At 40.1% G+C, this 14,836-nt stretch overlaps 1 protein-coding gene across 1 annotated transcript in view; it reads right to left on the minus strand.

Annotated features, from left to right (window-relative positions):
• The window catches only part of celsr3 (cadherin, EGF LAG seven-pass G-type receptor 3), a 103,033-nt gene that overhangs the window by 45,850 nt on the left and 42,347 nt on the right, over window positions 1–14,836 (minus strand). The window contains exons 4-10 of the mRNA XM_065961384.1: window positions 10,494–10,716; window positions 6,137–6,252; window positions 5,447–5,535; window positions 4,516–4,673; window positions 2,573–2,736; window positions 1,774–1,899; window positions 169–338 (exon numbers count right to left, since the gene is read on the minus strand). Coding sequence (XP_065817456.1) covers window positions 169–338; window positions 1,774–1,899; window positions 2,573–2,736; window positions 4,516–4,673; window positions 5,447–5,535; window positions 6,137–6,252; window positions 10,494–10,716 — 1,046 coding nt within the window. The remainder of the gene's footprint in view (window positions 1–168; window positions 339–1,773; window positions 1,900–2,572; window positions 2,737–4,515; window positions 4,674–5,446; window positions 5,536–6,136; window positions 6,253–10,493; window positions 10,717–14,836) is intronic.

A 14,836-nucleotide genomic window follows, 5' to 3' on the forward strand; every position in this document is an offset into this window, starting at 1 on the left:
GCACAGCCAAATGTATAAACCACCACACAGCAATCAGTCACAACAATACTCTTTGCAACAGGAATCAACAGGTTAATAAGAAACTTTATTTTCCAGAAATAAAGTTATATCCGGTGCGATTTAAAATCTATAAAGTAATTATGTTGTGTGTGTTGTATGTGGGCTTGCCTGGAAAAGCAGGCTGGTGTACTGGCCAGCCTGAGCCTGCAGTAAGGTTCCCTCTCGCGCTCTCGTTCTGAACACCAGGCCAAGGTACCAGGGCGTCGAGATAGTCACGTCGTTCTTAAGGTCCCACCAGAGGGCGCTATTACCCAGGAAGCGATGAGGGTGTGGCATCACTGAGGCAAAGGATGAGTGACAGAGAGTTAATACATGACTGTGCAATATGAAGAACAACCTCAAGAAGTCAGTGTACTAGGACTGTATACATTATTTTGCAAAAGTTTAGACCAAGTAAAAATGAGGGGTTCGCTGGTTGTCTTGTGGTCAAAGGTGTTAGGCAGATAAGCAGGGATCTATGAGGCGATCTCTAGTGCCAGGTGCCAGCATGGAGAAATTGTCCCAATTAATAAACATGCGACAGCAGTGGTGTTACTGATTACACAATATTTTTCACGATTGCCAATAACAGCTGTGATCTGTAAATAGCTACTACATTCACCTTGATTCAGGGGGTAGGCTGATATCATTTAAGTGAACTAAGTTAATACATGGCCACTACACCATACAACATTCACCCCTGGGCTGAGACCTTTGTTTCAAAGTGTACTGTTGTATTATTATTGACAAGCACTTAATAGGTTTAATAACTTGGAAAAAATCCCCATTGGGATTTAAAAAAAGAAAAAAACTTCCATTCATCTGACAAGCGCCTTTTCTACAAGATTTCCCCCAAGAGTTAACTGTCCATGCTAGCAATAAAGGCATGACAGTAAATACAGATGAGTAAATCTAGAGTCCACCTGGGCTACTGAGAATCACTTATGTGTGGGGAATCACTCAGGATTTATAGGTCAAATTATATACAGATATGAGGCACATAGTCAGTGATTTATGACTACCTCACATGTGTCCTGAATTTATTCCTTAGAATAACGAGTGTGAGCGCTGCAGTTTCCAGTGAATATTATGAGTTCAAGGGAATCATCTTTTTCTTGTCTTCCTATCAATATATTCAAAAAGGTCAACAATGACCCAGCCATCAATCCACACATCCCTCCATGACTCCATGAGGATTCCACTCACACTCTATTTTTCTCCCAATACTTAGAGCCTCCAGCTGTGATGGGTCAGCGCAAAATGAAGGAGCAGGAGTCGAACAGAGTGAAAAATACTGAAGCCCAGACTGAGGCATTAACTGGGATGAAGGAATGACAAAGCATTTTTAAATCTTAACTACTTAAGAATGAAGCAGCATTAAAACAGAATTCGTTTTACAGCTAACCAGATTGAAAAAAACAGAGACATATACAGAACAAGTTGAAAGGTGTTTCCAGTAGCATCTTATCTTCAGAAGAATCATTCAAAATTAACAAATAAATGACAATTAAATGCCACTGATGACAGAGTTGTTCTGCTTCATTATAAGAACACAACCACTCAATTCTTTACTGGCATGAGACAAATTCATCATCCAATTGTCCTAGCCATTGCCTCCCTCGATGGTGATGCGTTTTTTAAAACATTACTGTGACATTGTTAAAAATCTTCTACCTTTTATGAAGTGCACATGAAGGACCATAGGTTAAAAACTAAACTTATGGAGCTCCTTACCATGACTGCAGTCCTTCCCTCCGTATCCTAGTGGACAGTCGCAGGAAAAAGTCTCCCAGCTCACCCTGCATGTTCCTCCGTTCTGACAGGGGTTGGACTTACAGAAGGGGAGCTTGGCACTGCAGCCTTGAAGAAGCAACGGAGAGAGACAGTAACATCAGTTATTAAGTTTACAGAAACATATCACCAATGACACGTGTCAGTTAATTCATAAGATAAAACCCTATGGAGTGTTTAGAAGATTGATGATGATCTTTAGACCTCTCCTTATCAGCGTGATAAAAAGATCAGTACTGGACTGCACTGGCTATCGTCTTAAATGTCATAGCCTCTGGGAGCAATGGAGCCTTTTTCAGAGAATCCAGTGTAATCAGGGGATAGCAATAAAGGACTTCCTGCCAACACTTCCTTTTTCCATGTGTAGCCATTGTTTACAGCCTAACTAGCAACTTCAGAAGCAAGAAAGTAGTTGGTGTTGAGGAACATCATCAATGAGGGGGTGTCTGCTTATAGACATCAGTTAAAGCTAAATCAAAGTTAGATGACTGCTGATTGGCTCTGGGATTGCATTTCAATGGATTCAGATTGCTTTAATGAACACAATCAAAGCAGAATGAAACCCTTGTGGAGGAGGCTACTCAGATCACACCAACAGATTCTGTATCTTTACACATAATATGTCAATAAGGCTATACAAAGTTTAGTCAAATGTATGTTAAGAGGACCAATGAAATGTTTAGACATCATATGTTACCGGTCATGTTTTTAAGTGAGGAGAAATACTGTTATCAGTGCTGACCAGGTATCGTTCCATTGTTAGCGATGAATCCAGCTAAATCCAGCGGCTTATTGTCAATGTGCAGCTCCTTCATACAGCCGATAAACTCTCTGGCACCAAATGGGAAGTTGTCTGGTACATTGGGGACTCCGCCCAGAAACAACGGACCCGTCAGGTCCAATGATCTGAAAGGGAAGAAGATTAAGAGTAAGAGGTGTACATAGGGTGTAGGGGGAAAAGGAATAAACACTCTAGGATGACAGGGGATGAGATGAAGGGAGGTAAGGTAAGAATAGGAACAACATGAAAAAGGGTACGAATGATGCAAAGGGATTACATACAGTAAACCCAGGGATTAAATTTCACATCAGAGGTAAATGTCAAAGGAACATGAATCAGAGAATAAGAGTGGATATTGAGGAGAACAGATAATGATGGTGATGATGTTGTGGGAAAAGGAGAAATAGCAAAGGGAGTGTAAAATTGAAAGATGCCAGGGAAGGAGACAAACCATAAGGTAAATGAACAAACAAGAGATTACATCTGAGTCACAGCAAATATCAGGAGAGGAGAGGCAAAGGTGAATGACAAAGCAGGGATAGAAAGGAGACAGGAGCCAGAAATAACAGGTAGATGTGTAAAAAGGATGTCAACAAATAGCAGAGTCACAAACATAAAAAGAAGACAAAAAAACAGCAGACACAAAAAGGAAGATGTTAGGGCAGCCGGGGAGGCAGACGAACAAACAAGAGATTAATTGTAAGTTACAGCAAATACCAAGAGAGAGGGGGTGAAAAGGCGGATGACAAGACAGATGGAAGATGGGTGGAAGGAAAAGAAACTGGGGAAATGAAAGGAGAGAGATGTCGGAGGCATCAAATGACAAGTCATGGGGCTGCAAAACTGAAAAACAAAAACAGTTGTGCTGTCATTTAAAAGCAGTGTTTCATTCTCCCCAGATGTGATTGGGGTTTTCATCAAAACTTGCTCTGGCGTCTCACGTCAAATAAACGCCTGTGGAATATGGATTTATGGAAGCAAGAGAGACAAGAGGTGCCAGAGTCGAACAAACAAGAGATTAAGTGAGAGTTACAGCAAACATCAATAGAGAGCGTCATTAATGGAGGATGTGAAGGCAGAGTAAGAGGAGGATGAGCTGGTAATGGAGAAATGAAGACGGAACAAAGGAAGAGAGTGTTGAAGCGTTAGTCTTTGTCCTTCCTCTTTGATCTGTCTTCCCTTCTCTCAGCCTGACGGAGCACTGAACACAGCCAACGTGATTACAGCTTACAGAGACGAGGCCAGACATCAACAGTATGACAGGCTGTTTTTAGAGTGAATTTGTGTGTATGGATGTGTGTGTTGTATGCACTTATTGGCAAATATGTACACATTTACTTAAGTAGGCAAACAGCACAAGCTGAATAGAGTTCAAAACTTTGACAAGGTCGAACAAAACAGACACTTCAAAGCAACATTGAGGATTTCATGTCAAATTGAATGAGTTGGTTGTACTTAAGATAAAGTAAGGGAGAGATACACAAATCAAGACTCAGCGAGAGAGAGAGAGAGAGAGAGAGAGAGAGAGAGAGAGAGAGAGAGAGAGAGAGAGAGAGAGAAAGTCATCAGAGAGGATGAAAATAAATGGCCATGAATGCCAGGAAGAATGAGCAGATGAGTCACAAGACAATCAGAGACACAGGTAGATATGAAGAAGCACCAGAAGGTGAATCATGCCTCATTAAAGCCTCAGGTCCCCCCCCACATTGATCCTACAGCCACCTCATCCGGCTGATCTGACTTACCTCATCATGCAGAAATTATGAATGTAACATTTAACTCTGAATCATGTGCCATTTAGTCACTGGCTTAATACAGCATGTTTGGTGCCTTCAAGACACAAAATGTAAAGAAAGCATAGGCATCGACTCAAAACAGAAGAGGTGAAAGAAGTCTGAACTCACTTTTTGTTGCTGGTCTGTTTGCCTTGCGCAGCACAGCTGTAATTTCCCAGCTGCATACCAAAGCGAAGCGACAACGCTGTGTCACAGTCGTCAACACTCACAACTGCAATCTTCTCATCTGACGGACCCTGGGCCTCACCGGTCATACTTCGTCTGGGCTGAACACACACACACAGAAACAAGAAATTTTAAAAAGTGACCACAAAGACCACCTCAGCCCCTCCCCACCCCACCCAAAATAAATCCCAGCACACTAGAAATCATGCAAAAAATACATCTGAATTTACTTAATCTAGAGTTTACGCTACACTAGGAACCTTAAATTAGAAAATGTCATACACATGTGATTATTCTCAGAGCTACACATCTACTGTACACCAATGCCAGAGAGAAATGGGAAGAATTTGGAAAAAAGGGGAGAAATTAGAAACAACAGACCAAGCATATGGGTAAGGAGAGTATGGAGTAAAATCCAACAGAGAACACATTCACTCTTCATTTACTGTCTGCTGGTGAAATAAAGGGGAAGAGGAGGAGAAAATAAGGGGGAGGGGAGGGAGGGGGGGTCTAAAGAAAAAGAAGGAAACAAAGACAGGGCGAAGTGTATGTGCATCCTGACACACACTCATACTCACATAGCGTGTAGCTGGCTGAGAAGAATGAAAGAACATGAAGAAAATTAAAGGAGATGTGCTGCGAGAATGTATGAATGAAACGGTGACAAGGTAACGCCCACAAAACAGTGCTAACACTTTAGCTCAGTTCAAAGTGCTTATTTGGTATGAAGGCTGAGAAACTGTTCTGCTGACGCATCAGTACAAATAATCATGAGTAAAGTGTAAAACTTCAACGGATAACTCATCAAACACACATTAGAAACACAAAATGTAGGATCAAAAGAAAACATCACAAATCAAACTGGTAAAGCTACCTTGTTGTAGTAGTGGATATGAACAGTATGCCAGTTTCCATCGCTCACACCACCAGGCAGGAAGGGATTCACCTGAGTGGATGATTCACCTGTAGGTGGACAGATGAAGCTGGTGTCAAAAACCTGATCAGGTTCAAATACTAATTCATTGGTGCATAGCAAACAGGTTTTATATGCCACTGTATATATGGAGTGCAGGCATCAACTTTTGTTTACGTCCTTGTTTTGCTCATCTCTATTTTATTTGCTCCAATTTCCAGACTCACATGTGGGCATGTAACAACAATTTTTGGACAGCATATGTACAATTAACCTTTTAAGTTCTGTATTCATCATCATGTTTTCCAGGACCAAGACTGACAGTCTTTCAGTCCATAATCAGGTCTATGATTAGTTTTTATCCTTCCTGGTGATCATTTATTTCCACAGAATGCTAAAACTGTCAAAAACATAGCCACAACAAATCACAACTCATAACAGGGTACTATCTTAGTTTTAGAGCCTTCAACAACAAAAAAGCCATAAATAAATGTTACACATCACACCAAACATTATCACATCTTTTCATATTTTATAGGGACAAAATGGTCTTTACAATTAGACAAAAACAACACATAGGCAATATCAAGCATGAAGATACAGATATACATATAGATAAGATAAATAAATAAAAAAGATATTCAGTAGTACCTGTGGAATATTTGAGCACCACTTGTCCTTCTTGTATCTCCAATGCGATGAAGTCATGTTTCTCATTGAAGCGGCCGTTGTAGAAGAGAAGACCACTGTTCTCGAGGGTGGCAAAACTACAAAATACACACAAACAGGACAAACATGTCCATGAATATATGCATGATGTGTATCATTATATATTTTGACAAGCATATCCTTGCTGTTTTGTTTATTTGAAAATATACAGCACAAATAAAATGAGTAATATTAGACACATTCATACATTTTTAGAAGAGTTTCTAATGACTTCTGGTGATGTTACTGCAGCGTACGACCTTGATACAGTGAGCCATACACAAACCTAATTCACAGAGAAAAACAGAATGACTTCTGAAAGCCTCCTCTTACACGCTTAGTTTGGAAGAACAAAACTGAACTGCAGTTAATAAAACATGCAGCGCGCAGCTGCTCAGAGTCATACAATAGTCGGTTTTCCAAAGCAAGGCCAGAGGGACGTGCTGAGGCCAAGGCTGCCATGTTAACACAGCCTGATCAAAAGAACTACTTAACATTTTTGATACTGACAAATCTTCTATGCTGGCAACAAGATGTAGGAAGATCCCCACTGCAAAAAATGGCCACTTGAATTGAAATGGTTTTAATTGAATGTCTTGCTTTTTGCTTGGCTTTCACCTGTGGACCTCTGTGAACTAAAGTTGTATCTCCTTTCTTTTAACAGATTCCGTTCTGAGAATTTTATTCTCTGAGAAAACAAAAATCTTTAATAGTCTAGCCTTATTCACACTTGCACAAAAGAAAGTATTTGAAGGCAAATTGCCCAATATTTCCCTCAGACTCATCCGGAGTCTCTCCGCCCAGCCACCAGTAATATTTTCTGCATGAAGCCGGAGTGAGCTGATGTGACAACGCAGCAGGATGGAATCAGGGTGAATCTAGCCAGTGCGAGGGGTTGGGTACATTTATTCCCTGCGATCTGTGCACGACCGTTGCATCTCTGTAATTAAACGGCTGCATTATGCTTTGTATTTGCCAGAATGTTCTTCTCCGCTCTTTTGTTGATACTGTGATTCTGTAGAACTACACATTGCATTGACATGAAGGCAAACATTCTAATTATAGCATCTCTCTGGCTTGGTCTGTCACTTCTACGTCATATTTTTTAAATCATGTCTTTCCTCATGGGACCCCCCGCCCCACATCCCATTGCACTGAGATATTCTCCTGCTGTGAAGAACCAGATCAGGAGAATTGCATGGGCAGAAATCCTCAGGAATGCATGAAAATGGCTGCTGTGAATCTTTTACATGGAAAATATGAACTAAAGCGCTGCTGTAAATAGTTTTTCAGACACCGACCTGGTGGCAGCGGGTAACAAGCATTTCAACAACTATATGGAAATGCTCAATCGTCTTCTTGGCGGTCTAGTTTGGTTTTGTAAGTCATATAGAGGAAACAGTAATCATTTTAGTTGGTTTCCGCACCAATTACAAACTACTCAGAGTAGTATTTGCATTTTATTTTCATGGTTTAAACATCAACCAGAGAAAATAGGAGATGTAACATAACTTCAATACAGGAGTATTAAGGTATGTACTGTGGAAAAAAGTACATTATCAAGATTTCCGTCAGGATAACTATACACCCCTGTTATCTGACAATGTTGCCTGTGTCTAAAATAAGCCACTGGTATTCAATAGAGAGCATGTGTATTTTTACATGGCTCTGCTATGGTTAGAAGAGCACAGTGTCATCCTATCTTGTAGTTTGCAGACGCAGTCTCTAGTGGTTTTGTGATAATCATTTTCTTGTTATTAATATTGGACATTGACATCATTAATAATGTAGACATGGTGGAGTGGAGTCTTGAGGCGTGAATTTGTAGGAAGGCTAAAGCCATAAGCAAAATTTTAAAAAAGTACAAGTAACCTGTTTAATATGTCAGTTATCACAAGTGTGCTAAGGGTTTGTTGATAAAAATGTGCTCATTAGGTACTGACAACATCAAAGTAGCTGCAGTACCCTCATTCACAAACTCCCCTTGATGGCTTCCTCACATTCAATATTTGCATTAAGGATCAAATATATCTCTATTGTCACAGTTCTATACAGCACAGACATATTTTAAATCATACTTTCCCAGGCAGAGTGACAGCTCCTAAAACTTCTGATGTAAGACACATTTTGCAGTGGAGAAATAAAATGCTCTGGGAGAGAGTAAGTGACATGAATAATGATGAAGTTCTGTTTGGTCCTGATGTGAAAATCAGGCCAAGGAGTGTAGCTGGCAGCAAACAGGATGCTAAATAAAACACATCAGGGGAAGTGAGCTGGCAGTCACTCAGAGTAATGTGTATTTACAGTCACCAACAGATAACAGTAAAGTAACCGTATAAAAAGAGTAAGGTTGAGCGTTTGGATGTCTTGAAAGTTAAAATATGTAACCGTGCAGGTTCCTACAGATAGCTGTAGAAATCACAGTTAACCCTGTAGGCTGAAGTTGATGCGCCCAGTTCTATGAAAGCGGCAATATAGTGAAGTGGCCAGAGCATGTTGAGCATACAAAATATTTTGAAAAGGTGGGTAATAAATCATTCTACTCAATGCCTTGTTATTCAAGGTTAATGATGAATTTTATACATTAGAATCGTTTTCCTGCAACTCATCTTCAAGCACAGGTTAAATGTCTACATTTTAGACTAGCCTTAGACAATAGTGAAGGTTTTGTTCCCCATAAAAAGGCCGCTCAAAGCTTGGTGAAAAATTTGTCTTGAGTCAGTGATAAGTAAAAGGTGCAGCTGACTAAATCATTCCAGGACACAAATGAGAGGGAGAAGTGTGCTGCTCTGCAAGTTGCACAAGACAGAAACTCAGCTCAAACGCCCCAGTTGATAAAAGGGTTACATTATCAACACCATTTTCCCATGTGTCCATATAAGAAGAATAGATCCCTGTGAATGACATTATGAAGGAGGTGGTGTAAACACAAACACAGTCTGCTCAGTAAGCCAGAGAGAGATCTATGATTTATGTATCAACATTATCAACACTACAGCACCATAATAATCTGGTTAACCTATCACATACACTTTAAAGACACATAAACTGTAAAACAAAATATTGTTTTTTGTCATTATCAACCAGTACCCAGTGCTCTTTATAAGTCTGCATCCCACCCTCTTATAAAGACCACTGGGATTTTAGTTGTTAATGGGAAAGAATGTTACACACTTTCTAACACAAACCATCTTAAAATCTTTAAAAGAGCTGCTCTTTAACAAAGGAACAGTAATTGACATACCATCACTGTCTAACTAGAAGTTTTCAATAAAGTGACATGTTACATGTAAATAGTCTTTACATGTTAAAATCACACCAAGGCTCATTAGGATTAAAAAGCTAACCACCACACAGTGATGACCACATCAGCCTAGCAACAACCTCATGGGCAATATCCCCTTAGCAACTATGATTAGATGACATCACCCATGGCAACCATCCCATAATCCTGCCAGATCACTCTTAAGGAGCACTTCAGATCTCCAGTGGATGACAACTCTGCATGTCAAGAGATGAAGGACCAACAAGCAGCAGAAACGACAAAGACAAAGAACCTTACACAAAGGAAACGATCACTATCCTCTCCAGTAACAGTCTGTGTGCAAGGCTTGGCATGATATCTAAAAGAAAACTAAACTACCTGAGAGCCTCTGGCTTATGCAGGAAAGTTTTTAAGGCTGCAGAATAAAATAGTCGATATTCTGATGTGACTCACTGGTTTTTACAGGTTGTGCTGAGAAGCTGCATAAATTTAGACTTTACATTTAAACACATAAATGCCTAAATGGGAGATTCCTTTATTGAGAAGTACATTTTGACCCCTGCAGCATGTGCCATTGGACTCTTTGCTGATACAGGCAATACTGAAACAGGAGAATATAAGATGATAAGATGATAGGATCAGAAGCAAGAGTGGAAGAGAGAAAGAAAATGAGCTGTAACTGAAACCAGTAAATTGAATGATGAAAGAGGAGAGAGGGTGGAAAGCACTCTTCTTGCTGGTGAGAGATGTGGAGGAAGAAAAGAGGGAAACCATAAATAATAGGATCGATCCCTAAGCAGAGGAGATGAAATAAATAGATTAAAGCGAAGGGGAGACAGACTCCATAAGAATCAGAAGGCACTGCTTATGGATCTCTGTGAAAGTGCAACTATATGATGGGAAAGGAAGGCTGAGAGAAAAAAAGATGAATCAAAGTCACAAATACAAAACAGGAAAGAAAGAAAAATGAAACTTTTAAATATAGACATTAGGAGAGGTAAGAGAAGAGACAAGACAAAAAAGAGATTTACTTACGTTAATGAGATTGACAGATGAAATCTCTGTCGGAGGCCCCTGAACATGACAAAGGACTTGGGTGGGAAGGATCGGGCAGCGACTGTGCAGTATGGGCGCTCGTAGCCTCCTGCAGGACACTCACAGCGGAAACCCCCGCCTGAAAGCTCCCGACACGTCCCTCCATTGCGACACACACCTGGCACACACCTGCCCTGCCGCCGGTCAAACTCACATCGGTCACCTGGGGGTTAAAAAAGAGAAGAGTTACTTATTAGAGCAACAATGGAAAGTACAGCAATCTGTAAAGACCCAAGTGACTAAGTATATTGAGTATCTGCTATGGGCAGAAAGAGCATAACTAACAGTGATCAAAAATCCCTTTACAAGGACACATTTATAAACAGGCTGTATTATCTGTGATTTAAAAAAAAAATACAGATTAGAATTCAACACAATTTCCTGGATTAGCATAAAAAAAACTAGATATCACATGAAAGTTAAGAAAGAAGTCAAGTAATTAAAAGGAATATTTTCCCATCACTCGCAATTCACTTTTTTAAACTCTGACCTAACTGAGTCCAATAGAACAAACACGTGCTGTGCAACCACATGCAGCTTCATTTTAGATTCCAGTCAAGATCCAGAGGGTTACAGGCTGCATTTAAATTATGCTTAAGATAAAATGTTCTTTTGATTCTATTCATTAGGATGTGTGCATGACAAACTGAGTCCAATGATGCATGAGAGGTATTGGATGCTGCATATCTATCTGACAGTACCATAAAGTGTGGACCAAAACAGTTTTCCAAGCCCTGAGGCAACCTGTCCTGCTTCTGTCAAACACTTCCCTGATAACCTGTTGATCAAACTTAAAAACACCAACATAACACCTCATGCTACACACTGTGTGTGTGTTTTTTAAAGAACAACTGTGTAGTTACTGTGTAATTTTACATTATTGTATTTTTTATTTAACTGAATGTAAATATGTTTGATTTGATTTTAACTTCTATTTTTATTTTTAATAATTATATTCCCATCCCCTGTTTTCTTGAGCTGCTGTAATGCACAAATTTCCCCCACGGGGATCAATAAAGTTTACCTTTATCTTATCTTTATCTTTAAGACCCTAACCTTTATCTCTGCATCACGGCTGAGGCCTCAGTTACAAAGCAGGGATCAAAAGTCTCCCCTAAACCAACACAGTGGCCTTTGTTTACTGTTAAAAAATACTTAAATGTTGATGCTGATACATCTCCAAGGCCTTAAACTTTAGGGACTGGCTCAACACGACAGGAATAATGTACAGTTACATATGTACAAGGGCAGCAGTAGCTCAGTCTGTAGGGACTTGGGTTGGGAATCAGAGGGTCACTGGTTCAAGATCATGATACACATGATCATTCAAGCTTCATAAATGTAAAGTGAACCTTTGAATTCAGAGGCTTTCACAGCTACCCAAGTTTACTTGATAACCTAACTACTAAAGTTTGAACTTAGCTTTATCACTGCTAAGCCTGATAACAGCTGGGCTCACTTTTTACCTTATACGTTTGTTTGTATACTGTGAAGTTTTCTTCAATACTGAAGTGAGTCTGATAACAGTTGAGGTAATGTATTTTTTGAATTATTTGTTAAATGCTGACATTTGCCTCCATAACTCTGAGAAATCCAAATTTAAATAGCCTCAGTAAGCCTGAGGTCTTTCACGCTCTGCAAACAGCAGAGGAGATGTTATTTGAGTTATTTTGAATTCCATGGTGTACATACAGATATGCAATCAACTAACCACAGTCCAGACCTTCACAGACGTTCATTTTACACAAAATAAATGGTATGATGTCACTTGAGAACCTTGTCTAGGTTTTGAATAAGGCTGATTTAACCTGAGGGTGTTGAAATTGCCTCAGTCCATATAAAAGCAAAGGTTCTTTCTCCAAGTCAACCACTTAACAGAGAGCTGCTGGCTGTTTCCTATCAGGCAGCAAACTGCATTCACCACTTAAGATGTAAATTAGTACTTGATTAGATGGGGAGAGCAGCAGGGTGCTGATTCCTGAGGAGCAGGAGTTACAGAAACTGTTATAAAAGACTGACCTTCACCATCCCTCAAAGAACCCTCGATATCAAAAAAAAGGGAGTGGATAGCTAGACAGAATCTGAGTGTACAGAAAATTGGAAGTGTATGTCTGCAGGAGAAAAAGGTGAGGGGGATTCTGCACACTGGGTCTACTGCTTTAGAAGTGTGTGGAAAACAAAAACAAATAACGCAAAAACAAAATCTGCAGACGAGAATAAACACTGAATTGGCTGCCAGTCAAACAAGCGCCCGTCTGTGAGTACCTCAGGAGGCAGAAACACCCACACAACACACACACACACACACACACACACACACACACACACACACACACACACACACACACAGACTGTTTCACCCACATAAAGGGGTATGAAGGAGGAGATGAACACACTTCTTTTTTGGTTTTCAGATCTCCTGGAGCATATTTGGACACACACAGTCTGACATTTAGCAGCTGCAGACAAAAACACCCACACCCAGTGCCCTTCATATCAACAGAGCAGACGGGGTTTGAAACTAGCCTAAAGACAGATTATACCTTAAGGACCCACTTTAGAACCTGCAAAGGGCTGCAAACACACACACACACACACACACACACACACACACACACACACACACACACACACACACACACACACACACACACACACACACACACACACACACACAAACTTACTACGCCACACACACCGCGTTAGCAGGATAACAAATAAACCCACCACAATGCATACACATGAATAATTAATGGGATACAAATTTTCTTTCTTTCTCAACAGTATGTCTATCATATTCCTCTTCTTCACTTTCTGTCTGACTTTCTTTCATTAACATAAACACACGTACACACTCACACAAACGCACACATACAAATCCTCACACACAGCAGGATCATTGCCCCTGCCCTCGAGGCCGTCAGGTTTTATCAAGTAGCTGTTTCTTTTGGAACATTGTTTTTGCTGCATTTAGAGACCAAAGTACCCACTGGCAGAGTCCTTTTAACAGACACACACACACACACACACACACGCACGCACACACACAAACACACGCATACACACACAAGCAAGCAAGCACACAGACATGCAAACACTCACAAAGATGACTTATGACATATTGTGGTGTAAATAAAGTAAATGAGCCATCTTTTTGCATGACTGTTTTGACACTAATAATATCTGACCAACACAGGCAAACACACATTCAATAAACAGTCACACACACACACACACACACACACACACACACACACACACACACACACACACACACACACACACACACAATTAATCAATCTTAATCTCGATAAATAATGCAGATGTTGTAAAATCAATGAATAATCTTGTTTAATAATAAAAACACTCTGATTGTGTACGATTATTCCTCTTTCTGATCCTTTTCATTCAAGATTTGAGCTTGTATGATTGTATTTCATTGCATTGTTTGGCCGATGAATGAAATAAAGGTACAAATAAAACAATAAGATGAAGAACAGTGAGCTCAATATTTATGAAAATAATCGAGGTTATGATTTTTGCCATAATCATGCAGCCCTAGTATAAACTGCTTGTATGATCTCCTCCTTTTCTGTTCATCCGTCATCTTTCCATCAGCTGATCGTGTTAAACTCTGAAGATAGCGATCGAAATAAAGCTTTTATTACGTTAATGATTCTGACCTTGTTGCGGAAATGTGTCCCAGTACGCTCTAAAATCGTTTGCTGATTGCTTTGTCCTTCCATTTTTTTTTCTTTTGATCAATCTTTAATCAAACTTTTTCGACTTTTTCAACTTCACAGACCTCCTTCCTTGTTTCCCTTAACTGACTCACCTAAGTGATTCATCTTATATTCATACACTTCCCCCCCCCCCACACTTTATATCAAGTCTAATTTCTACATCCATCACTCACTTTATCACAGTTTATTCATATGTCCATATCTATTTTCCTCACTCAATTTCCCAGCACCACCTCTCTCCTCGTACACCGCAGGCAGCTTTAAAAACAGCCACTTATTGGCTGACAAACACAGTCTCTCACACCAGCAAATCACCCTGAGGAGACACACAGCCAGACACCCGGTCACACACCCAGCTCAGATAACAATAGCCCAAGGACATTCAGATTATCACATCTGTCCGTCCCTGTTTAGCTTTCTCTCATCCTTTCTCCCCTCTCACACTAAACATATACTTCGAAGTAAGTGCACACAACAGGGAAGCAATTAAATGGTGAAACATGCAGACACACACACACACACTCACGCATACACAGTCCT

Source organism: Labrus bergylta, chromosome 12 (genome assembly GCF_963930695.1).
Source record: "Labrus bergylta chromosome 12, fLabBer1.1, whole genome shotgun sequence".
In the NCBI taxonomy this organism is placed as follows: domain Eukaryota; kingdom Metazoa; phylum Chordata; class Actinopteri; order Labriformes; family Labridae; genus Labrus; species Labrus bergylta.